Source organism: Camelus bactrianus, chromosome 4, assembly GCF_048773025.1.
Source record: "Camelus bactrianus isolate YW-2024 breed Bactrian camel chromosome 4, ASM4877302v1, whole genome shotgun sequence".
Lineage (NCBI taxonomy): Eukaryota > Metazoa > Chordata > Mammalia > Artiodactyla > Camelidae > Camelus > Camelus bactrianus.
Window position 1 is genome coordinate 16158463 of NC_133542.1, and position 24576 is coordinate 16183038.

A 24576-nucleotide genomic window follows, 5' to 3' on the forward strand; every position below is an offset into this window, starting at 1 on the left:
CAAATAAAGAAATAGAGGCTTCAAAGGACCTAAGGAAATTATTCCCAGGTTATGTAACTGGTAAGCAACAGAGCCATGACCTGAACTTAGCTCTGTGCAGGTCCATGCCTGTGTTTTTACTCCTTCACTTTGGACAGCTCTGGTACAAGCATCAATTTCAGGCCATTAGTTCATAGCATGCTCTCTTGTGGCCTGAATTTCACCAGTAATAACTGCATTCTGTTTTGCCTTTGTAAGTTTTTTGACCTAGTACTAAACTAACTCATGTTTGCCTTGATTCCATCTTGTTCATGTTACTTGATATTCCTAAAGATTATGTGGCCAAATAAACACAGGCTCATTTCTCATTTTTAACATTAAATATAAAGGAGTCTGCTCTCTTAACCACTGTTGAAAACACCCTAAAGCAGAGAGGGTAGGAATGGACTCTCGTGGTTACAATTGAAACTCTTTTTATTTACTTCCGTGCCACTTCAGTGTAATCACTTTCTACATGGAATATGGAACATTTTGATTGACAGATTCCTGCTTAGACCTGGGAATGACTGATCCACCACCACTGCAGTAGTGGGTATGATTTAACCACCCCACCCACTTCAGATGCCGTATCCACTGTCATTGCTGTACTTGTGTTTTATTTTTTGTTCAATTCTTTGCATGCTGACATCTTTAGGAGTTGGGAAGGCATTTGTGGCCTCTCCTGGTTGCATTTCAGGAGTATCTTCATGGACTTCTGTTTGCCTTTACCAGCTATGAGAGTCCTTTCTGAACCAACTGAGAACTACAGCTGAGCAGAAGCAACCTTAATAAATGGACAGATATCTGCCAACCAGTATACTCTAATTAATAAAGATGTCTGTCAGGACAGCCTATTTGGGCCCTCATTTAATTGATACACATGGATGAAACTGTTTTGGGTAACTTAATAAACTCTGCTCAGTGTAGTTTTTCAGAGGCTGTTTATGGTGTGTGAAAAAAGAAATTAATTTGTCAAGTCCTTTGTTCATGATTAGTTGCTAATACAAATTTTGCAACCAACATACTTTTGTTTCTCTGTGGCTATTCAGTAATTTTAGTATTGTTTTTAATGCCATTTGTGATCACTCATTCTTATGGCATTACTTATTCTTAGCTTCATCTTTAAGTTGGATATCAGAATCGCCTGCTTTGATTTTTATTTAATGATGTTACACTAAAACTTGGAAATGACATGAAGCTGGGAAAGTCTCTTCAGTGTAAAACAACCAATTGCTGTTTCCCTTTCTGTTAAAGGGTATGTAATTAAACAACACAGAATGAAAAGGGGGAAAGCATTGGTCTCAGGATTCTTAGTTTGATTTTTCTCTTTTCAACTCACCTCACCCCTGATAGATTTTTTTCTCAAACATCTCCTAAATAATTCTGAGGTACTGCTTCTACTACTAGTGGAAAAAATATAGTAACTGTCCTAAGAGAAAGACTCATTTGATGTATTTCAGATTTTCTTATGTACATATAAGAAAAAATTTAGCAAAGCAGTTAAGATTCTTTCCTTTGTGCATATCTTGTCTCCTTGTAAATGTCTGGTCATCTTCCCAGGAACTGTCATTTCACTAGAAACTTGGATGATTTCAGACTCTGTGTTTCAGCCAATGGTATAATGAAAAACCTCTTGACAAAAAGTCAGGACTCCAGAATTCTACACCCACCTCTTTTTAGCTCTTTGTCTTTGGACAAGTCACTTCACTTTTATGAAGTCTCTTTTTTTCCCCCCCTAAATATAAAGAGATTGAACTTAAATGATCTCTGTGTTTTTGCTCCAAAATTAAGATACCTTCATCCCTGCAACATATTACTCTGCTTAAGATTTTATTGCCTCTAGGGATTCGAATCTCCAGTTTGTGAAATGAAACTTGATTTATTAAACTGTTTAATGGAATCTACAGTCTAGTCTATGCACAAAGTACCATCACACAGGATTTTTGGTATAGTATTAGATTATGGCCTCTCAACTTTTTGGACAGTATTTCAAAAATAAAGTATCCCCAATTAGCATGTGATGATAAATCATCTTCATTACAATAAATGTGTGGTACAAAGTAGGGTAAAGACGAAGTTTCATATTTCAAGGAGTTTAGCCAGTCACAAGCTAGGGTAACAGATGAAGTACATCTTGGTTTCCTCAGTATGTAAGAGAACAAGGCAGGTAATGCAATGTGGGCACAGGTGAGGGGTACCCGACTCAGACTAGAGTGGAGAGGATGGGTGAGAATTAACTTTAGAGACTAGGTGATCCCCATGCAGAGTTTGAAGTGATGAGAATTTAGATATTTGGAAAGAGTAGCTTATAACACGGGGAAGTGACAGAGCAGGAAGCTTTGGGAAACTTCTGCGGATTGTGTGTGTTTACCCAGAAAAGGTAGTCAGTGCCCTGAGCATAAATGACTAAGAAACTTGAAATTAATCTTTCAGCATTAGGGAGTCCCTGAGAGATTTTAAACAGAGAATAACACGATCAAATGTGTTTTGTAGTATCTCTAAACTTCTTGTTTGAATCAAAACAATCTTTACACAGACTGAAAGCATTCACCCAACCCAGTCTCAGTAAGACTTGAGGTTCTGTGTGTGTTTTCCACTGATGTAGTATTCTACATTCTATGTCGTGGATTATCTCTTAAAGGCAACTGCTCTAATCTGTAATACCTTTTCTAAGCCTTCCTGTTAGCTGTGATTATTCCTTTTAGCTCTAACGCCTTTGCTAGAGCTAATCTTTAATTTCTTACAGACTTATTTCTTATGCTTTGTTCTCTCGAGTTTACTCATTTGCAACCCTCTGTGAAACATGGTCTTCCCTATGTAAAACCTAATCTTGGACTGACATGTATATGTCTTGGTGTGTGTTTGAGACCTGTTCCTGATAAGGTTTTGCATTTAGAAGTAGATCAAAGGACATTGTTTCCTTTTCGGTAGGTTTTGAGGTCCGTGGCCTGAATTGTGGTTAGACGTCATGTCTTTCTGTGTGTTTCTGAACTCTCTTGGAGGGTTGGATGTAGCCCCCTGCCTACAAAGCCTTGATACTGTCACAAGACCTTTGCTCCTACCTGCCAGAGCTAATTGTTATTTAGCCATAGTATCATTTTTCTCAGTCTCATCAAGACTCCAAGTTTTTTTTTTGATATGAACAGCAATTAACTCAGATTAAATACTCATAACTATGACCTTGTCCACTCCTTTCAGCTGAAGAGATTGAATGGAGCTTTTAAAAAAAAAAATAGTCTGAAGGGGCAAGTATCTAATTTTCAAGTTTAATGTTTGTAGTCCTAGGTCAGTAATTGACAAGTGATAGAAGTTGTTCAGTTGTTCAGTGGTGATCTTGCCAATGGGAGATTTTTCAGAGGTCCTTAGTTTAATAAAGAAGGGATTTCTTTGTTCATTTATAGTCCTTATCACTTTAATCTGTTGGTATTAATGTCCACTGTCCCTGATCTTTCCATTGATGAAGCAGAGAGAATTGAGAGCAGTTGTATTTTTGGACAAAAGCATTTGGATGGACTTCTGTTAAAGTGATATACAGGGATGTTAAACTTCACTATGTACATGTAATAAAGTGCCAGTTCTTCTCCTTAAGAGAATTTCATTCCTTTTCATTCTGTGTATTTTGATTAACTTGTGTTTTGATAGCCCATTCTTAGTATATGTGTTACTTGTCCTTGAATGTTTAATGTATAATTAGTTTTAGTTGCTAATGAAGAAATTAGTTTTTAATTACAAGGAATATACTGTGTCTCAAACTATTCCATTTTCAAGACCTAGTTCCTTTGATAAATGTATTTTTATCTCTATTTTGTCCAGTCTGATCTCATTTGTGAAGAACAGTTTAAGAAGTCACTGGTTAGAGCATTTATTTGCCTGGTTCTCTGGACTGCCTCCCTTCTTTTTTCTTTAAATAATCTCACTATTGCTTGTCTTTGTTTATTATGTCACTTGTACGGTTGTGAGGAATTTCAGAATAAACCTGAGTTTTAGATTGCTATCTTTGGAGTAGATTGGTGTTGAGTGTTGTACTCTCTGTTTCATCTTTAAATATTTAAATTGCAGGCTCTCTGGCTCCCTCTTAAATTAGATCCTTCACTTAGTAGTTTTGACATTTCATAACCTTGCTCCTCAGGCATTAAATATTCACCTGTTTAAATGACTGAAAATGTAAAACACAAGCCTACCTATTAATCCAGTAAATGTAGATTGGAGAGCAGCTTGCATTTGGTGAACGAAGAAGCTATTTTGACTCTACTGAAACTTATGCTGGGGGTTCCTTGTTTTGAAGTATTTGTAACACAGAATTTGCTGTAAAACAAAACCATCCCTTGGCTCTTCTCCAAGGAATTGTATTTTAGTCTTGAAGAACCTCAGAAATAGACTTAATACTTTGAAGTTTCCAATAACCCAAGAGTGGTTTCTCTAGGTAAGTATTAAAGCAGGGCACCAGTGTGAGCTCCAAATCCACAGAAAAAACATGGTCAAGAATTGCTGATAATCGCCAGATACAGCATTTGGTCTGGAAACTGATTGAATCTCTAAGGTACAAGTCCTTATTCCACTGTGAGTCTTCTTCCCACTTTGGTCTAAGTACATTTTCTGTTTATAATCCTTTGAGGTAGAAGAGGAAGAAATATTTTCTTTTTCCTGGAAGGGAGGATGTTCCTGACAGTGCTCTCCTTGATTGAGCAGGGGAAGGGGGTGCTTTAATCCAAAGAAACAATAAAGGCACAGGGGCAGACATAGCACATGGGTCTGAGGCGGGAGGGCGGTGGCCCTTCCTTCATCTCTTTTTCCTGGAAGTGGGCAGAGGGAGGTGGTGGCGCCTTCCTCATTTAATGACATTCTAAGAATTGGAAAGTAATAAAGCTAATTTCGGAATCCTAATTATGATGCATACTTTCTCCAGTTAATCACAATTAGTGGCCACTCATCCTTTCTTGGGAAAAAGTTACTTTAAAAAAAATACTAATGGGAAAATGAAATAAAATAAGTTTAACTGATTTGTAGCGCCATCCTGTTTGGCTGTCTCTGCTCAGTTTTACTGTGTGTGTTTAAGAAACAAGATTCGTTTGATTTTTCCAAACTCTCAAGACAAGTGCACTGATAAGCTCGCTGCTGTGGTGTGGTATCCTGACAGGAAAACTGGACAAGTAGACAAGGACATGGGTTCAGAAGCTCAGAATTTGGATTCAGACTTCAACACTTGTGCATGACCTTAGGGATGTTATTTATCTTGTCTGTACATGTTTCCCCAGCTGTAAAACACTAATGTGTGCCCTACCTACCTCATGGGGTTGTTGCATGGCATAAACAAAATAATGTGTTTGAAAGCGTTTTGGCAATGATGGAGTCCTATACACCCCTAAATGTAGGTTAAGTGGAAATACTGTTACCATCTTGCATTTCTGTGCAGTTTAGTCCCCTCTGTCCTGCCTATGATGATAAGAATGAGTTCTTTGACAAAGCTACTGAAAAAACAATGTTTTGAGAAGGTTTTGTTATTGGTTCTTAGAACTCTTTTAATGTAACTGGATTCTAAAAATGTACCCAGGATTTGTTATAAGTAGGTATGGTAAGACATGCAGACACATAAATGATTGTTATGAAGGAGGAAGTTTATATTTATAGATCTGTAGAAACAGGAGACGCGGCATACCACGCAGGGCCACGTGAGGAAGCACCAGGATGGTCAGGAGGCAGAGGGGAGAGGGCAGAGCATGGCTCAGAGCCTTTATTGGGGTCCTAGTGGAAAGGAAAGGGCAAGGTAGGGTAGGTACACTAGGTCATTTTAACATTGGATAGTGTGAATAATGTTGGAGGGATCTGGGCTGTAGGGTGGTCAGTGATTGTCTGGTACCTGGCCTTAAGCTGATTTAGAGCAGGAGGAATATTGGTTTGGTGTGAGAGTTTGATAAAGGAGACAAGGGGTGGCCTCTGGATTGGCTGGTGTGTATTTCAAAGGTATGTTCACTGGGGAGTCATTTACTGCCCTGGGAGGGGCAGTCTCTCCAGGATCAAGGCTCTAAATGCCAGAGCATTGAGAATACAGAAAATAAGATGTAGTCCATACTGGTTGGAAATTAAAGCAGCCGTGTGAACTGAAGACTGGACATGGAAGGGGGAGAAAAATGCAGATAACATAACTGACCCAAGTATGTTTTCAAAGCTTTTACATAAGCACTAAGTATAAAACCGGTTTCCTAAATATATTTTAGGATAACTTTTAAAACACTCCACCCACACTCCTCTGAAATGCACAAAGCAGTGAATGTCACTGCATGAGTAAATTATTCTGGAAAACAGTAATGGACTCAGGTTACTCTCAACTTTAATCGTCTGGGTCTTTGTCTACACTCTCAGGTGCGTGTAGAGCTGAGTATTTATAGTGTAGTCACCTCTGACTTTTTAGGCTCTGTGCTAATAGCATTTTATGTGGATTAGAGATTATTTTATTACTCCTATTAACCATACAAAGAAGGCACAATTACGTAGTAATAGAAGAAAGAATTTGCCTTAAGTTCGAGTCCTTAATGAATGAAACCTAGTTGTGAGCCCAAGCACATTGGTTAGAGAAGTGTCACCTTTCACTCCTGTTACCCTGCCTCATGCCATGCTTGAGCGCGTGTTGAGGATGCCTGCTTCATCGGTCTTGGAAGTTATCGATGCTTCCCCTGTTGGGCACGGGAAGGGGCTCTTCACAAAGGGAACACTTCAGTCACATGGTCTGGAGCAGACTACCAGCTGACTTGCTGAGAGATCCCTGCCACTGAAATAAAGCCTTGAAGTCCTAGATTCTAACAGAGTCTGAGTGGTCAGATTTTTAGCTTACCCAGATAATTGAGGATTGTACTTGAGAAAATAAATCGGTTATTTGTGTATTCACATCACTGAATGTATGTGTAATTCATTTGCTTTGTTTTTATTATTTTATAGCGGTCCCGAGACTAGATTCTATTTGAATTATTTTGATCGCTTGGAATTTTCCTTAATTTCTTAATTTTCACTTGCATTTAAGTTCCCCAATCTTCATTGCTTTTGAGTATTTAAGCATAAAGAAAAAAAGAGTAGTATGTGATTAGTGAACTATCTTCTCTTCACCACTATTCCCAATTCCTTGAATCTGTAGTGCAGGATGGTGCTAGTGTGACTTCCAAATAGAGCTTTTGGAACAAATGTATTTACACTTGTTAATGAGCAAACTTGTGGAATAAATGATAAAGAGTATTAAATGTTAACACCATGGGGTAAGGGTGAAAGACAGCAAGACCTTTATAAAAACCTGTCTTCTTTTTTTTTTTTTTCCTTTCTGGAAAGCAAAAATAAAAATAAAAAATAAAAAGTGGTAACACAGAGAACTATGGACAAAATTGAAAATATGGAGAAAATATTTGGTGTTTCTACCAAATACCAAAAACTGTTTAAATTCAGCAGGCATTTTTTCATTTGTGTTTGCAGTAAGCAGTGGGCCAGGATTGGGGGGGATACTGATGGATACAGCGAACAGGCAGAAGTTACTCCGTGCTGATATCCCAGCAAATTAGGCTCACTGGCCAGAGCTAGACCCTCTGGCCATTTTTTTTGAGTGATCCTGTAGATGGAATATATTGTGAAGTTTCTGTCCTTGTAGTCGGTTCTTCCAGAAGAGCTTACCACTAAACCAAAGGGAATGTAGTGAGGAATAGTGCATGAGACTCAGGGCTGTCTAAAAATTGTCAGAGATGGGTTGTTAAAGGCAAAGAGCTGTCCATTAACAATTTGGGCAAGACTGAGATGACTTGATGAACCATCCCTTGAATGCCATGCCCCTTGTAAGCTGTTGTGGACCCACGGGATCAGTGGGTTACCAGAGTGGCTTTACTCAGCAAATGTTCTAGCATGCAGGATATACAAGGTACTGACTGTATGGTGGTGAGAGTGACAGATACAGCTCCTTCCCTCCTGGAGTGTCTGTAAAGAATGTTGATGATAAATACAAGCAGACTTACTTTATCTTTACGTCCTTGTACAGTTTTGGACACGCTATCTCAAAGATGGGAAGCTTTTTTAAAGGGTACGAAAAACAACAGGGAAAGTCAATAAAGGAGCCTAAGACCTTTTGAAAATGAAGATTAAAGAGATTTGTGGACAACAAGACAGTAGGCAGGGGATAATGGGAGATGTAGTTCATTCATACTTAAACTTCTGGGAATTTAAGGATGATAGATAGCTATTTTGGAATAAATCAAAAGAGTATGCTTAAAATGATTTCTTTTAGTAACTTTGTACCACCACCCCCACAGATGGGAGAGGCGCAAAAACAGGTCACACAAACATGTCAGATGAATTTAGAATCCTTAAGCTTCGTCGTTCGGTTGAGCTTAAATCCCTAGTTTAGGGGGGGTCGGCCTCCTTGAGGGCGGTTTATTACTGTGAGTAGTACTCTGCTGTGGGCACCAGTGGTTTCTTTTGAATACTTTAACAAACCTGGGAGTAAATACTCTCTTCTCTCTGCCCAAGGGAATGGCATTTCCCGTTTGTTGAGAATTTCTCCAGAAATGAGTAAAACAGTTAAAATTAATGCTGGGCTTGGTTCAGCTTCAGTGTTTGTTGTATGCTCCTTAGGGAAAAGCTCCTACCCAGCTTAAGCTTTCTTGAGTTTCTGAAGGGAGGTGACTGAGTACGCACGTATGTTTCATTTCCCTTTTCCAGGTTTCCTATGCCCGCCCAAGCTCCGCTTCTATCAGAGATGCAAATTTGTATGTCAGTGGACTTCCGAAAACAATGACCCAGAAGGAGTTGGAACAACTTTTTTCACAATATGGACGCATAATTACTTCTCGTATTCTTGTTGACCAGGTCACTGGTAAGTAGGCAGCTGCTCTGGACAATCTTTTACCCTTTCTGATTGGCGGATTGTGAAATATTCTGCCTCCCCATACCGCAGTCTTGCCTCTAGAACACATCACAGGCATACGTGGGCCAAAAAATGCAGTTTTCTGCTGGAATCGTTCATAAATATGCATGAATGAGAATAGATTGTGGAGTGCAGTGAGTGAGCCTGAGTCACTTTCTCCTTGAAGGTGCAGGCTCAGAACCTGTTTCATGGCTTATAATAAATCTACCAATACTACTATATACAAGTTATTATACGTAATTATTACAAATTAATGATCGTCGTTTCAAAGCTGCTGCATAAAAAAGATCTCCAGCCTCCTTATAAACTACTAATAAACAATCTTATATTTGTAAAAGGTGTAGTTCAGTGCAGCTAGTTCTCCAGGGGAGAGTTATACCACATTTACACTAGTAATTGCTGTTAAGGCTGTTTTCCAGGTCCATGCTGTGTTATATAGGCATGTGTAAGAGTTTGAAATTTTGAATGTTAAAAATGTATTTTATGCTTAATGTAACTTTTAACCAAACTAATAAGTTTATTAAAAATTTTGTTTATAAGAGAGCTGTTCTGCTAAAGCTTTTAGTTAATCACATCTGTATTGCTAGTTTTTCTTTACAGATTTAAAAAATAAACTACAAGCATATTTTTCTATTATAAAAACAATATTTACTCTTTTTAAGACTTACTGGAAATAGGGAAAACCGGTAAGGAGGTGGAAAAAAAAATCACCTGCTGTGTCATATACTCAAGCAGTCACATGAAGATTTTGTGGGACTTAAAAAAATTTTTTTTTAAAAGGAAATAGGTTTTCCTCTTTTCTGTGTGTTTCTCTCTCCCCTGTTTCCAGAGTAAAAGAGAACTCACCCTGTTCTCTTCCTCTGTCTTTTTCCTTCTTTCTCTCTCTTACATAATGATAGTACTAATGAAGATACATTGTGCATTGCTGTATATGATTTTTTTAAGAAAGCAATGGACCACAGAATAAAATCAGGCCAAGTTACTAATTCTTCAAGTGAAAATCAGTTTAGTTGATCTGAATTTGATCAGAAGCAGCCTATGTTCTCTGCCTCTGTGCTGTTAATTAGTCTCTTATAGGATCTAAACACTGTACTTCTGAGGTCTGAGTAAAGAAAAATGTCTACCATCATTCACATGCTTAGAACGGCCTATGGGTCTCACTGTGTGGAGAAAGCTTAGTCCAGTGAGGGTATATAAAAATGTGATCTCTTCTTCCTAGCTGCATTTCATAATTCTCATTCATTCTATCACAATGTGTTGCATCACACAGACTGCTAATGGGGTCAAATAGAAATCCAGGCCTAGCAATCCAGATATATTTGTGTAGAGCAACCAAAAAGACCTTTTATTTTGTTATTATTTGTGCTTTTTAATTCTTCTACTCTCAGTGAGGACTTGAATCAAAAGTAAATTTCACCTGTGATGCAGAAAGCCCCTCTCCTATCTGCAGGTCCATCCTGAGTACGTAGGCTGACAGGTGGACTTGTCTCGCCACCTCCTGGTTTAGTCAGAGGTTCTCAAGTGAGGTTCTGCGCCCGCAGCATCAGCATCCTCCTGGACCCTTGTTAGAAATGCACATTTTGCCCCCCCCCCCAAACCTAATGAATAACCTCTCAGTGTGCATTTTACCATCTGTTTGGATCTGCTCAGTTTTGAGTACCATAACTTTAGACAACTTATCCTTTATAGAGACCATTCCCTTTCCTGTCTAATGCTTTCCTTGTGCATGAAAAAGTGAAGTCCTAGGGGTTGTTAAATCTCAGCAGGAGCTAATAGATAATTAAAAGGATAGATTGGCTGTCATTTCACTGTTTCATCTTTATACTTATTGCTTTCAACATGAAATTACCCATTTTACCTTAAATGAAAAATCCTACAATTTTGTTATTCAGCCATCAGGTGGTAATAATGTGCAGCAGATAGAATTTAAATAGGAAAGGTAAAGTGATAGGGGCTGTCTGAGATAAGTGTTTATGGGAAAAAAATGCCCAATCTACCTTGGAATAAAATTCTAAGCCATTCAACTTACATGGTACTAATTGTAAAGCCAGTAGACCTTCATTCTTTAATTTTAAAGTTCCTGTAAATCATGATGGTCTGTTGCATTTTCTCAGCCTATCTTTCTTAATGACCTCTCATTCTTTTCTACTTCAGTGACATACTCTGAATCATCTGGGCTTTTCTAGCTAGTGGTCCCAAGCTGGGAGTGCTAGTACCAGTTTGCTTGCCAAGAAAAATCTCCCTGCAACTGCTTATCTCATGATGGCCAGCTATGGCCACCCCAAATAGCCTGTTAAACTAATTAAATGGAATGAGTTGGGTTTCCCGCTACTGTTTCTCAAAAGCTGGACAGGTATTTGGCCATCCTTCTACTTTCCCGTTCTTGTCTCTCAAAGTAGGGAGAGCGTGAGCCAGAGAATGGCATTCCGCTGTCAGAAGCAATGCTGCCAAGGAAAGAAAGCTTTGTAGCTTTACTTCTGTCTTATTTATTTTTAAACTCCAGGTCCTCTTTTACCTCTTCTTTTTTCTGCATATATCATTTCTCTAATAAAGAGCAGCCAGTTAAAAGCAGTAGGGGAGCTTCAGGGAACCAGAAAAGGCCTTTTCAGGCATTTTTCTTAAAAGATCGGTATCCTATACAATGTTATTAAGTAGAATTTTATTATTTAAAAATTTAGCTGAAATTTATCTCTGCTGCTGTGCTGCATGTATTTTTAGCATAGCTTTAGCATTTTTAGCAAATGCCTAGGTCTGTTTTTGTTGCAAGAAAAGGAGCTGCTGTGCTCTTTGTTCTGAACTGCTTGTCCAGTAGCATAATTGGAAGAACACAAGGCAGGTGTACTGTTGACATGAAAGAGTGTAAGTGTATGAGAGGGAGAGAAGAAGGTGGGGAAAGGAAACGTGCATATGCTTGTGTGCTTTCTTTTCTCCTTGGCTTATTGGTAGGCATGTGATAATGGACTTAATGCATTAATTTAATAAATTGAATGCATTTCATGCATTAAAAAAATGCAAAATTGTGTTGCTAGACTGAATTGCTACTAAGTTAAAGGTAAAACTTTCCTCCTCCTGTAATTTTGTGGCAGATGTTATATGTGGGTGAAAATATGTTCTTGAGAAGGAAAAATTAATGTATCCTTTCTTCTCTCCTGTCTCCTTCCACTCCCTCCTTCCCAAATCCTTACCCACATCTACCATAGGCATATCAAGGGGTGTAGGGTTTATTCGATTTGACAAGCGGATTGAGGCAGAAGAAGCTATCAAAGGCCTAAATGGCCAGAAACCTCCTGGTGCCACAGAGCCAATCACTGTAAAGTTTGCTAATAATCCAAGCCAAAAAACCAATCAGGCCATCCTTTCCCAGCTGTACCAGTCTCCAAACAGAAGGTATCCAGGACCACTAGCTCAGCAGGCACAGCGTTTTAGGTAAGTCTGGTCTGGTTCTTATGCCCAGCTACTCAACTCAGAACTGTCAGGTTCGCTGTCCAGTCCTTTTATTGACAGAATCTCTGGTTTTCTATAGTTGTTGTTGTTGTTTTTCTTTTTTTCTTATGGGCACAGAGAAAACCTACTTGGGAAATAGTGTCTTTTGCTATTATCCAAGGTGGGGTCAAAACAGTGATGACCTACAGGTGTGGTTTCAGCCGGGCGTAATCTGGCCCCTCTGGGGACATGGACAGTGTCTGGAGACATTTATGCTGGCATAACCGGGGTGTGGGTGCTGCTAGCGTCTAGTGGGTAGAGGCCAGGGATGCTGCTGATCATTCTGCAGCGCACAGTACAGCCTCCGACAACAGGCCCTCCGGCCCCAGCATCACTGGTGCCCAGGTTGGGAAACCCTGACCTGCAGAATGCTGGGGGCCTTCTTAGCTGTTTGCAGTGCTTCCAGTGTCCCCTTTTTGTTTTTTAGCTTGATGAGATTTTATTCTTGTGTTTCAATTTTCAGGTCAAGCTCTTTCAGTTACTTAGTTTTAGAATACGCGTACCACTAAGGATATGTAACTTACATGAATACATTAAGTATAAGTAAGTCTGTCTGCTCTTTTTCAGTTTTTATTTTTTATAGTTTAGGGATTGGAAGACCCCTGGAATGGCCCAGATAGTAAATATTTAAGGCTTTGTAGGCCATGGTCTCTGATGTACTTTTTTTTTCTTTTTAAACAACTCTTTAAAAATGTAAAAACCATTCTTAGCTCCAGGGCTGTAGAGGAACAGATGGCATTCTGGATTTGGCCTGTGGGTGGTAGTTCTCTAACCTCTGTGTAGTCCATAGAATGACCATGCATTTTTCGCCCAAAGAAAATGTATCTTACAGACAGGGATAAATAGTTCAATTTTTAAAGTTTGATTCTAATACTGGGGCAACATCCAGATCGAGTCATTTAGAAAAATCCCTAATCCGCATGTGAAGAGAACAGTGACTTCTACATGTTAAACAACAAAGAGACATAAACAGTTTTTATTTTCTGGAACATTTTTGATACCCTTTTTGGCCATATGTTACACTGTAGCATAATGCCTTGTAACCTCCAGGCTAGTATTTTTGTTGTTGTTGTTCTGTGTATTTTTTTTTTTTTTAATCACAAGTTATATCAGTTTTATTTTCTTGCTGGGACAGAATAGTTAATTACTTAAAATTTAGCTTAATAAAGGGATATGTGTTCTCTAGCTTAAATCACAAGCTTTTTTCTTTTCAATTTGGATGTTTAGAGTGCTGGCAAGAGTGAAGATAAAATCAGTCTAGTATCTCCTTTTAACAAACTCAGTTATGTCACCTGAGGTATGAGAGAGAACTTTTCCATAAATACCATGTTCATTTCCTACTTGGGATGGCTTTTGCCTTGGCAGAAGAGGCTGTACTGTCAAAAGGCTCCATTTGGAACTGGATGACTCGGTACCCAGTTGACTGAGCCTTGTGTTCACTTTCTGCTTTAACTTTGCAAGGTTTAAAAGAAGTGTTCGCAGGAAGGAGACCCGGCCACCTTTGACTCTGGTGGCTAGTAGTGGTGACCGGGCTGGGGAAAGGGATGTGTCGGGCTGCTGCTGCTGGCTCTTGTGGAGAAAGAAATTTCACAAAGCCGTTTCTTGGCTCTGCCTGTAGGTTTCCTCTGTGGCATCTTAAGTGAGTAATGTTTTTTTGCAAATTTAGCACAGACATGCTTGAAGGAATTTTAGAGGTGTTTCCTAGGCAGCCTGTCTCGTTAACTTCAGAGCTCTTTGCGGCCCAGACAGTAATTTTTGAGCTTAGGTAGAGAATAGTTCTTTGAAATGTACCTATTGATTTTTAACACTGTGGAAGTACGAGATGTTTGATGTTAGTGGAAAGCTGTGTTAATTTGTTATTTTTGGTGTTTCCCAGTTTAAGCTCTGGTTTTTGTCTTATGGTAGTTATTAAGGAAAACGGCGCTCTTAGGATCAAGATTGGCTTCTGAGAAAGACTGGGCAGCAGGACTGAAATGACAGGGTCTTCAGGGGAATGCTCGTTTATTAAAATAGCATGTAAGTGACGCGGATATCAGGTTGCCAGTAGATACTGTATCTGCTGTCAACTTCATCCACTCCCCCTCTTCACATGCTGTGTGCTTTTTTTGAGGGGGATTGGGTAAAGCTGTACCGGGTATTCTTATGGTCAAGTCTGATATTTTTAAAAAATATCTTCTGCCCAGTCTATGCTTTTATCTTTCAGTTCTGTAGGTAATTAACTTTAGCAGTTCTTCCCTTCCTTGCCTCCTATAATAAGAAATTTTGGATAAAAGGAGTAAAAGTCATTTGTTGTGAGGGAAACTTGGTTTCAGAAAATGAAGATATTCATTGTCCTTTTCAGAGTCTTCACTCTTGTTTCTGTCACCCCACTTTCCATTCCTCTCATAATCCAGCTTTAGATAATAAATGTTGAACAGTCTTTGAGCTCAGTGAGGGTGTTTGGTCTACACTGAGTGTTAGAAGAAATGGAGAGCCTTTATTCCTGGAGTTCAGGTTTAACCTGATGGGTGTTTGGTTGCTTTTCTTTAATGTTTTTGAAACTGAGCTGTCATTACGTTGATTTTTTTTTGTTTTCCATTCTTCTGTTGAATTAAGGTTGAATCTTTCCTTTCATAAAAATACTTGAGTTAAGGACTGACTTGCTTTGTTGGTATTTTGCTCTTCCGTGAGTTCAGATCTAGATCATTACCTTGGTCTTTTGTCCCTAATATCTGTCCTAATGCTTTTAGCCTTGAGTTTTTCACCTTTCAGCAGGCACTTAGAATATTTCACACTGTGTGTTTTTTATGTTGTCATAGGACCTTGGGAGTGGAGAGAGATTGGTGAATACAAGTTATAAATATTAATAGTCAAGGATGCTTTTAATGTTTATGAAATGCACCATATCTTTTAAGGTAAAAGAAAATTAAAATCCATGTAATAAAGGTTAAGTTTAAAAGTGGGCTTGTGAGGTTTATGACTCAGTCAACCCATATGAATAATTGGAAAGAGAATTATTTTAACATGAGCACTGCTAATCTAATATGCTCATCTAATTGACTACAGTTTTCAGAATCAGACTAGCCTTATTTATTTGGATGGATAGTGTAATTCAAGCCCCTTAAGTATATTCTTGGGACGTGGTATGTGAATTAAGCTTAAAGCCAAATTTTTTTTAATCTCTCTTCTTGAGGAGCAGCCTTAATTTTATTAAAGATGATCTAGTCTAATGGCCTGTGTGCCTGCGTCCATAAGCCTTTATGCATTTTTAAAGGAGCCTTTTAGATCAGCACTTGAATTTCACTTAAGACACGTGCTGGTTGCACTATCACAGTTTCCTTTTAGAAGAAACTGGTATCAATCCTTCTGAATAATTTTTTTCTCTCTTAGAGGACAGATGATACCATCGAATTGGATAAGGGCATGAGTGGATGATCTTGGTCAAAGCAGATCTTGGTTGGTGCTTTGGAGAAGTTTTGAGAACCATTATTTGTAGAGTTCAGAGTTTTTATTTTCTTATCCACTAATAATCTCTCTTTATATTTTTATTTCTGACTTTGACTTTAGGTTTCCCCCTTTACCCATCCGTGGGCCTTCATTGTCTGTCAGCCAAATTTCTTGGAAACTAAGCATATACCTTCTTTTTATTCTTTATTGATAAACATCTAGCTTTGAAGTGGGAATATGTTTCTATTCAAAATACTGTCTAGTTATAATCTGAAACTAGGCATACAGTCATAAATTATATGCACATAGGCTTGTGCTATTATGTTCATTAATTCGTAAGCCCTAATCAAACATAGAAAATAAAAATAAGAAATAAACGGCTTATCAGTGTCTCCCTAATTACCATGCTAACTAGATTCATATTTTATTTACATAATATAGTAGTAAGTGATACGCCTTTAAAACAAGATTTATAAAATTACGATCTTGATAATTTGGAATTTCTTATGTGACGTCATGTGAGACATGTTCCATGATTTCGTGTCTAAGCTCAAGTGTAGCTTGTACTAGGAGTAGGAGAAATAATCAGCTCTCCCTTTTCTTACATGCTTGGGCTTCCCTGACTGGTACCATCCTCACTCTGATGATGGTAATTTCTTACTTGTTTGCAGGAATCTTGTAAACTATTTCTTCTTTGAGGGTTATTTTAATTAAAGCTAGGTTTCTCAGTCTAATCCTTGAAATCCAGTTAACATGTTGTTTGTAAAGTGGATCACGTCCACACTGAAGAACAGGTGAGAATGTCACTGTCCCTTTGAGGATTTCTCAGTCTTCCCTCAGGAAAATATGTGGGACCGAGTATAAGGGTATTGGGTGCGGTGTATTTGATTCAGTATGAGTAAAGAATACTTTATTTTTAAATTGAAGAATATTTTTAATGGGCACTTCAATATTTATTTGCCACACTGTTATACATCATTATCCCCCACCCCCCCGCCACGCACGCGCTCCCCTCAGGTCATTCTGGAGGCTACTAACTTGGTCTCCATTAAAAATTTGCTTCCATCTTTAAATGACCACATATAAAATAAGGCTGTCCTTGAGCTCTGGACAGACCTAGAGAAGATGGATAGTTCTAGAGAGTAGATGTGGTCCTTGTGTCTGAGCTAACTGCCCAGTTTACAGTTTTCCAGCTTCTATGAGACTTGGGGTGCATGGTTCCCCACGCGGAGTGCACTCTCTTCTCCCAGCTCCTGTGTGTGTGTGGCACGGAGAGCAGGAAAAGTGCTAGGCCCTGCTGTGTGCAGGCAGGGTTGTTCGGCATTGCCTATGTTCTGTTTCTTAGGAGCCATGTTCCTCCCAGCTCTCTTATTGATGGGGGAGAAGAAGGAAGGGGAAGAGGGAGAGGCAGAGGCAGATAATTTGGATTAAATTCCAAAGAACTGGGTGTTTTTCTCAGATGGGTATTGAGTGAAGAAATCAGTGGTCAGGATCATGGTACCATGCAGGATTTTACATGTAGGGCAAACATGAGGCCCATTGAGAGGGTCTTCAGAGATCCTAGTATAAAAGTCCTAGGCCTCCTTCCTGAAGCATCCTGGGATGGGGAGTGACAAATGAGATGTATTTTCCTTCACACATGTAATTCCCACTTCTGGGGCAGTTTGTTTCCACCCTGCCTTGAAAAAGCTGAAAACGTGCTTAGGAGATTGTATCTCTGGACTTCAGGTTGGTATCCTAAGCTGGTAGTGACAGAGTACGTCTAGTTAATGGGCAGAGATGTTGCAGCTGTATTTTAAGTGAATGTATATGGTGTCTCTGCATCTGGGCCTTTCAGTATTTTGGAAGGAGACCTCAGTATGCTCTTCTGTTCTATGGGTGTCATACTCCAAATGCATTCTGTATTGACCATTCCAGCAATTTCATCTGTATCAGATTACTTTGTGGTTGGTGATACCCACTTGTTTGCATCCTTACTTCTGTTATCTGGGGCCTTTATTTTGGAGTATAAAGGCATGGCATCTTTGACCATACTCATCACTTCTGCACAAAACAAAACCCTCCCACCCATGTGCTTTTCCCACACGTGTGCCTTCACTTCTGTGTGCAAACAGGCTCCCCAACCAGCCCGCCTGATAGTTCTTACTCTCGATTAACTAGTTATGGATAATGCTAGTAACCTCATTGCTTTTATTCAGTCAGCAGATAGTTACTGTAAACCTTCAGTGATCCAGGCCGTGCTCCATGCTTAAGTGTTTCAATGAGTAATGAACTTGTCCCTGCTTCCCAGAGGCTAGAGGGACATGACGGACAGATGCAGATGAAGATCCTTTGTCATTGTGATTCGTTCTTTTCTTTATTTTTTTGAATACTTAGTATTACATCAGCTCAGTTCTCTTCTTCCATTTTTACTAAACACACAAAATACCCAGAGGTGATTGGGAATTGGAATGTGTGAAGATTCTTTTTCCATTTCTGAAAGACCAGAAGCAGATTATTTTTTCTTTTTTCTTTTTCTTTTTTTAAATAAAACTAAAAGGAGTTGCTTTCTCGTGTTGTGCTCTGGCCTCACTTGAGGCCGCAGGTTAGAAAATAAAGTTGAAACATTCTTCAAACTTAACCTTTCTTAGGTGTTGAAAGAAAGAAAAAATGGTTCCTCCCTGACCCAGGATCCTGGGTGGAGACTGTTGAACATTGTTGCAGTTGAGGTTATAGGGCAATGAACTAAGTTGTGCCTACCTCCTCTGTACACATGTAGTAAATTGGTACGCATCGCGGAAATTTGGAACATCAGAATGGTCTCTGAAATTGATAAAATGAAAAGAATCAAGCACTATAGAATTAGTTTAACTTTTGAAATAGGGAAGGGGTAGAGTTTTAAAGACTGCTCACCCACCCCCATCTACTTTCTTTTAAGAATTTTAAGAGAAGCTCAGGTTGTTTGCTTTGTTTCTATCTAGCTGGCTTCTTACACCTCGAGGAAGGCGACATCTCTTGTAGCACAGGCACAGTAGGCATCAGGCTCTGGGTCAGAACTCCTGGCTTTGTCGCTCGGCGAGTCTGCCGTCTTAACTTTCTACGGACCTTCGCTGAGTACATTAAGAAATGGGAGGTTCAGCTGTGAAGTTCAGTTTAACTGTAATAACACCACTTTGATTCTAAGAAATGAAAGTCCTTCATATTTGGGAGGTTGAAGGGAAATTTACGGAATTCTTTGTAAGAGTTTGAATATTGGTGCCATCATTTAATAACCTCTTGGTTTTGAACAAGTCCCTTAATCTGTGTGCCTTCGTATACCCAGGAACCATTAGTTACAGAAATTAAAAGCAGTGTAAAGAACATGTAGGTGTATGTGGAGTGCTTAGAACTTAACTTGTTGGCAAAAGGTGAGAACCCAAATGTCAAGCTATTCCAGAGCCTCCGCATTGCCTCTCTGAGTGGTTTCCTCAGATGACCACCAGCATTTTCCCTGCACGCACTGACCCCTGTAGTGATAAACTGTATCCATTGGAAGAGCTAGTGTCTTATGGAAGTGGGTGCTCATTCACTCAGGAATGTAAAAAGACTCTCTGTTTTGAGACTTCACATACAATTAATATCTAAAAATCCCCTTGGAAGATGGCAGTAATGAGCCCAGCTTTCTTGAACATCAAGGGGAAAAATTAAAAACTGAAGTTTGCTAAATGTGTGTTTTGCAGGTTGGACAATCTGCTCAATATGGCTTATGGAGTAAAGAGGTAATGATAGAGGTTCATGATACGCGTAATCCCTTCCCATAATTAAGTTTCTTTGATTTGGGGAGTGACACCCTTCATAAGTTTGTGTTGGGTTTTCTTTTGCATGTACAACTGAATGAAAAGCTGCTTTTTGAAGCACGGTTGACTTCAAGGAACATTTTTATACCACTGGATGCCACCTGGTCTTTAGAAACCCCATTGTTTGTTTTATATTGCATTGCGACGTTACAGCATGTTTCCGTATGTGTTGGTCCCTCTTGCCCCTGGTCCTGCTCAATTCATGAAGCCTGTTCTAAATATATTTCTTTGGTATTGTGGATAGTATTATTTCAGTACAGCATTTAATGGCCATTTCATAACGTGTTAATACCTTGATAATACAGCATGCCACTGCCAGCCACACAGACTTTGGTTGAAACCTCAAATAGTTGTACGTATCTGTTGTGGGGAAGGGATTTACTGAAACTCTGGGGATGGGAAAGGGGAAAAGAATAAATCCATTGCTGTAACCAACCTCTGTTTCTATTGTGTGGTGTGTGTGTGTGTGTGTGTATGTGTGTGTGTGTGTGTGTGTTTCCTATTTTGTTTAGTAGGTTTTCTCCAATGACCATTGATGGAATGACCAGTTTGGCTGGAATTAATATCCCTGGGCACCCAGGAACAGGGTGGTGTATTTTTGTGTACAACCTGGCTCCTGACGCAGATGAGAGTATCCTGTGGCAAATGTTTGGGCCTTTTGGAGCTGTCACCAACGTGAAGGTCATCCGTGACTTTAACACCAATAAATGCAAAGGTTTTGGATTTGTGACTATGACAAACTATGATGAGGCCGCCATGGCGATAGCTAGCCTCAATGGATACCGTCTGGGGGACAGAGTACTGCAGGTCTCCTTTAAGACAAACAAAACGCACAAAGCCTAATGAGCTCTTGTCCTCAGTCCATTTATATATGAAAACTATACAACAAAGGCAAGTTAAGAGAAACTTTATACATTAGTAAATGTCTTTGTAAGTCAGTGTTGAGATGGGGATAAAACGACTACTTAGCATCCTAAGAAATATGTGAGATTTTTTATTGCTAGTATTTGAATTAAAACTTCTTAAATATCTTTTATGTTTGAATATGGACAAGAGGTACAGGGTTTTTACCTGTCACATTGCATTCTATTGCCTTCTTTGAAGAAGGTGGACCTTTTAAAGTGTTTCAGCTAAGGGAAGACATTTCTTTTCTTTTTACATAACTGCCTTGAACCTGTGAGTAAATATTGAGGCTTTGTGTTGTATTTCTTCAGTTGGTTGTGTCTTTTTTTTTTTCCCCCTTTTTTTCTTTTTCTGATTAGCTTTGTGTTTGGTTTACATTTAAAGCATTGCTGTTATGTCTAAGAAAAGTATTTTGAAGTTTACATTTTTATTTATGAAGTTAAAAACAGTATTTATTTTGTAATTATGATTTGGGTTGGGGAAGGGGGGGGCTACATTATAAACGCTTATTGTAAGAATACTGGAGAACTTTTCGTAAAGCAGTACCTTGCCAAAGAGATAAGAGCCTCTTTGATGTGGGTTTAAAAAAAGCATCTATTTTTATAAAAAAGAAAATTTGGAGAAACTTTTTACTGGTCCTGGAACAAATATTTTGACTTGAATACTTTGAGAAATCTCTTCATATGACACCTAGTGAGCTTTTAAAATTTACCAGGAAATTTGCAGCGGTTGGAAAATTTAGAAAGATTTATGATGTAGAAAATACTTTCGAGATCTTTGTATGAAAGGAGTAGAATCATTGGGGGAAACTGCTGGTTTCGTTTTTGTAATCACCAGTGGAGCGTCTGATCATCCTGGTTATTATGTGATAGGTGGCTCACATTGATTTGTGATTTTGAAACAAATAAAAAAAATTTACAAAAGAATATATAAGAGCAGGCAAGAAATTTAAATTACCAAGAGATGGGGGAAAAAAAAATCTGTTCTTCCTAAAGAAATCCCTTCAGATAGAGCTCATGGTGTTTAGTGATGTACTTGCAGTATTGTTTAAAGAATTGTTTTGTCTTAAGGAAAAAAGATGTTGCACATGATTTGTACTGCAGCAAATCAGCAAAAGTGATCTGAGTTGGATATATTTGAAGGTATTTTGAAAGTTATGTTCAAGGCTAACACCTGAGCTTTGTGTAATGTAAATAAGACCTTGTGTTTATGAACCTTTCAGCTAATTTGATTTTTTTTTTCCCTTACATGCCAAGTGATGTTCAGGTTTTGAATGTTTTTGTATCAGTTTTTTCCTTTGTAAATGGCATTAACATTGTTACTTGAGGTCTTGCTTAATCACTTTTGTTGTCCTGAGGACTTGAATTTACAGTGCATCAGATTTGTTGCTAATTTTGTCTGTAGATAGTCTAGCTTCAGCTGTTTATGGTGATGCTACATTTTCGTTTATAAATATGTTTGTGGTAAAAAAAAAATGAGTATAACCATAGGTTTTGAACAAATTTCCTTACATTTTTCATACAAAAATCATAAATATCTGTATGCTATTGAAATTTAACTTTGTATGATGCTTAAACCACTATTTGGGGAAATAATAAAATAAGTCTTTACCATGTATGAAAGAAATTTTAAAAAATACAAAATATTTTCTGATTAGCATCTAGCTTATAATAAATTTTCAAAAAAGCTGAAGGCAAAAATGCCTTCATCAGGATGCACTGAGAACTATATAGTTACGTCCTGCTTTTTGTATAAACTGAGATGCTCACATGCTTCCCCTTAGAACAGGCAATGTGCTATGCATAACATAGTTGTACATTATCTTTGCGGTTGCGTTGAGTTTTATTTTTTATTATTTAAAATTGTAGTTATAAAATCTTTCAGTATAGTACAGTACATATACTGTGAGGCGCGTGCTAAAGTGAATAAGCGAGTTTTCATGCTGACCCACTCAATGCTATTCAGAAATCAATTGGCTTAGCACTTTCTCATATCCTTAGGTGCATTTAGATGGTCAGAGTTAACCTGCGTTAAAAAAAAAAAAAAACTAAAAAACTAAATACATGTATATACTTTAAAAAAAAAAATAAGATTTCCCTCACGGGAAAACAGCAGCTACATGCTTCTTTCCTATACTATTGTAGCAAACCAAGGCATTGATGAGAGGGCATGCAAATTGTGCTTCACTTTACAGTGTTTATCAGAGCACTTAATAAAATGTAAGGCTGGTATTTATTTGAAGTTGTACAGTATGACTTAATTCACATCTGTTGGAATAGAAAATATATTCTGTTGAGTATTTAAGAGGCTGTACATGTTTTCTTTTGTGTTTGGATTCTTTGTACTTTTTCATGTTCAGTACATCAATAAACAAAGTTGAAGGGAAAGAACAGTGTGGTGAGTAGGTCTTTATACACACCTTGGGGGGCTCCTGTGTTCAGACTCATAAACTTGCTTTCTCGAGTTGAAAGAGGTTCCCTCAGAGCTTTAGTTGAAAGCGGTGTTACCTAAATAAGATTTCCAAAAGGCATGTTAATTGAAGTAGAATGTGCCAAAAAAAATGTTTTTTGAGTGACACCTGATTAGTTAGCTTTCCAATATTACTTGATGAGTAATTTTTATAGGAATATGTGGTTTCCTCAGCTAGTTGTAAAGATGCTGACATCATTCTATATCTCTGATTTAATAACCATCAACTTTTTTTTTTTTTCTTTTTAACAAATGGAAACTGTCCTCACACATTCACTGAGGCTAAAGAAAAACCAAATGGAAGGAAGGTAACTTACTCTGCTGCCACTGGCAAGATTGAATTAACCTATGGGATTAACTGTTGTTGAATGAAATTTAACTTTTGTTGCCCAAATGCCAAATTGTCAAGAGACTCTTCTCTAAAATCCGAAACTCAGTTTGCATTAGGTTAGGGTTGATGTGTGTCATACACACGTACAAATCGTGAAGGCTGCCAACTCTGTGTTCCACATGGATGTTTAACACTTGTAACACATCCTTAACAAATCTGTGGAGGGAGAAAAATATTTCTTGATGATCTTTTATGCAAAGATTCTACTTCTATAGAACTTAAGAAAATTTGATAAGATAATGAAGTACTTTTTTTCTTTTCTTTTCCCAAAGTATACTAAATGACTTCTTTTAGTTTGATTGTATCTGTCAGCCTTTTTTTGGTGAAAAGCCATTCTAAAAGTAATTGTCCTGAATTCACAACTTAGTAGTCAAGAGCTTAGCTGAGTGACAAGACAATTCCTTTTCTTCCAACATGCAATTAATCTCAAATCTCCATGCTCCCTTTTTATTATATGAATTTAATACTCTAATTTTGTGATGTTGGAACAGCCTCCCCTCACCTCTCTCTTCTTGCATGCTTATCAGTATTTTGACTGGTTTGCATATAAGCAGTTCTTTTATATTTGAGCAGATAGTGAAAAATTTCTCAGTAAAGGTCTGTGAAACTACTGGTGTGCTTGAGGAAAAAAGTTTTCATTCTTAGAATCCCTTCTCACTTTATGCTTCCAAATCATCTCGGGTATCACAATTTATAGTGTTAGAGTAGCCAATATAAATTTTTAATCTAAACATCAGTTTATGTTATTTGAGGAGATGTGTTAGCAATTTAACTTTCCTGTTTTTTTGTTTTTGTTTTTAAATAAACAGATTGAAAGTTCTAGCGTTAACATTATAAAATGACTAGAAATGTAGTGGATATTTGTAACTTCCCACTCAAAGGGTTACCTGGAAATAAGAAGATGCATATACCTTAATAATAAGTATGTTGAAATTTTAATATGCTTTCAGAACAGTATGTGTATACCTTGTATTGGGTAGAAGAAACAAAAGAAGAGATAGTGGCTTTGATTATGCCTCTGTTACCGTATTGGAACCTGCAACACTGGAAGCAAGCAAAAAAACCTGGTAAAATCATAACAATTTATTAATGTTTGACGAGCACTGATAGCCTCAGTTATTGCAGCATATGGTTCATTTTTATTTTCCTACTCTTGTTGGTACTCTTTCTCTGAAAAA

At 38.1% G+C, this 24576-nt stretch overlaps 1 protein-coding gene across 2 annotated transcripts in view; it reads left to right on the forward strand.

The window, feature by feature from the left end:
• The window catches only part of ELAVL2 (ELAV like RNA binding protein 2), a 72775-nt gene extending 48636 nt beyond the window's left edge, over positions 1-24139 (forward strand). Inside the window, exons 4-7 of one of the 2 annotated variants that reach the window (XM_045518765.2) lie at positions 8707-8860; positions 12112-12337; positions 19519-19557; positions 20151-24139. In XM_045518765.2, coding sequence (XP_045374721.1) covers positions 8707-8860; positions 12112-12337; positions 19519-19557; positions 20151-20478 — 747 coding nt within the window. In that variant the 3' untranslated portion in view covers positions 20479-24139. The remainder of the gene's footprint in view (positions 1-8706; positions 8861-12111; positions 12338-19518; positions 19558-20150) is intronic. The other variant, XM_045518766.2, reaches the window with a different exon arrangement.
• The last annotated feature ends 437 nt before the right edge of the window (positions 24140-24576 follow it).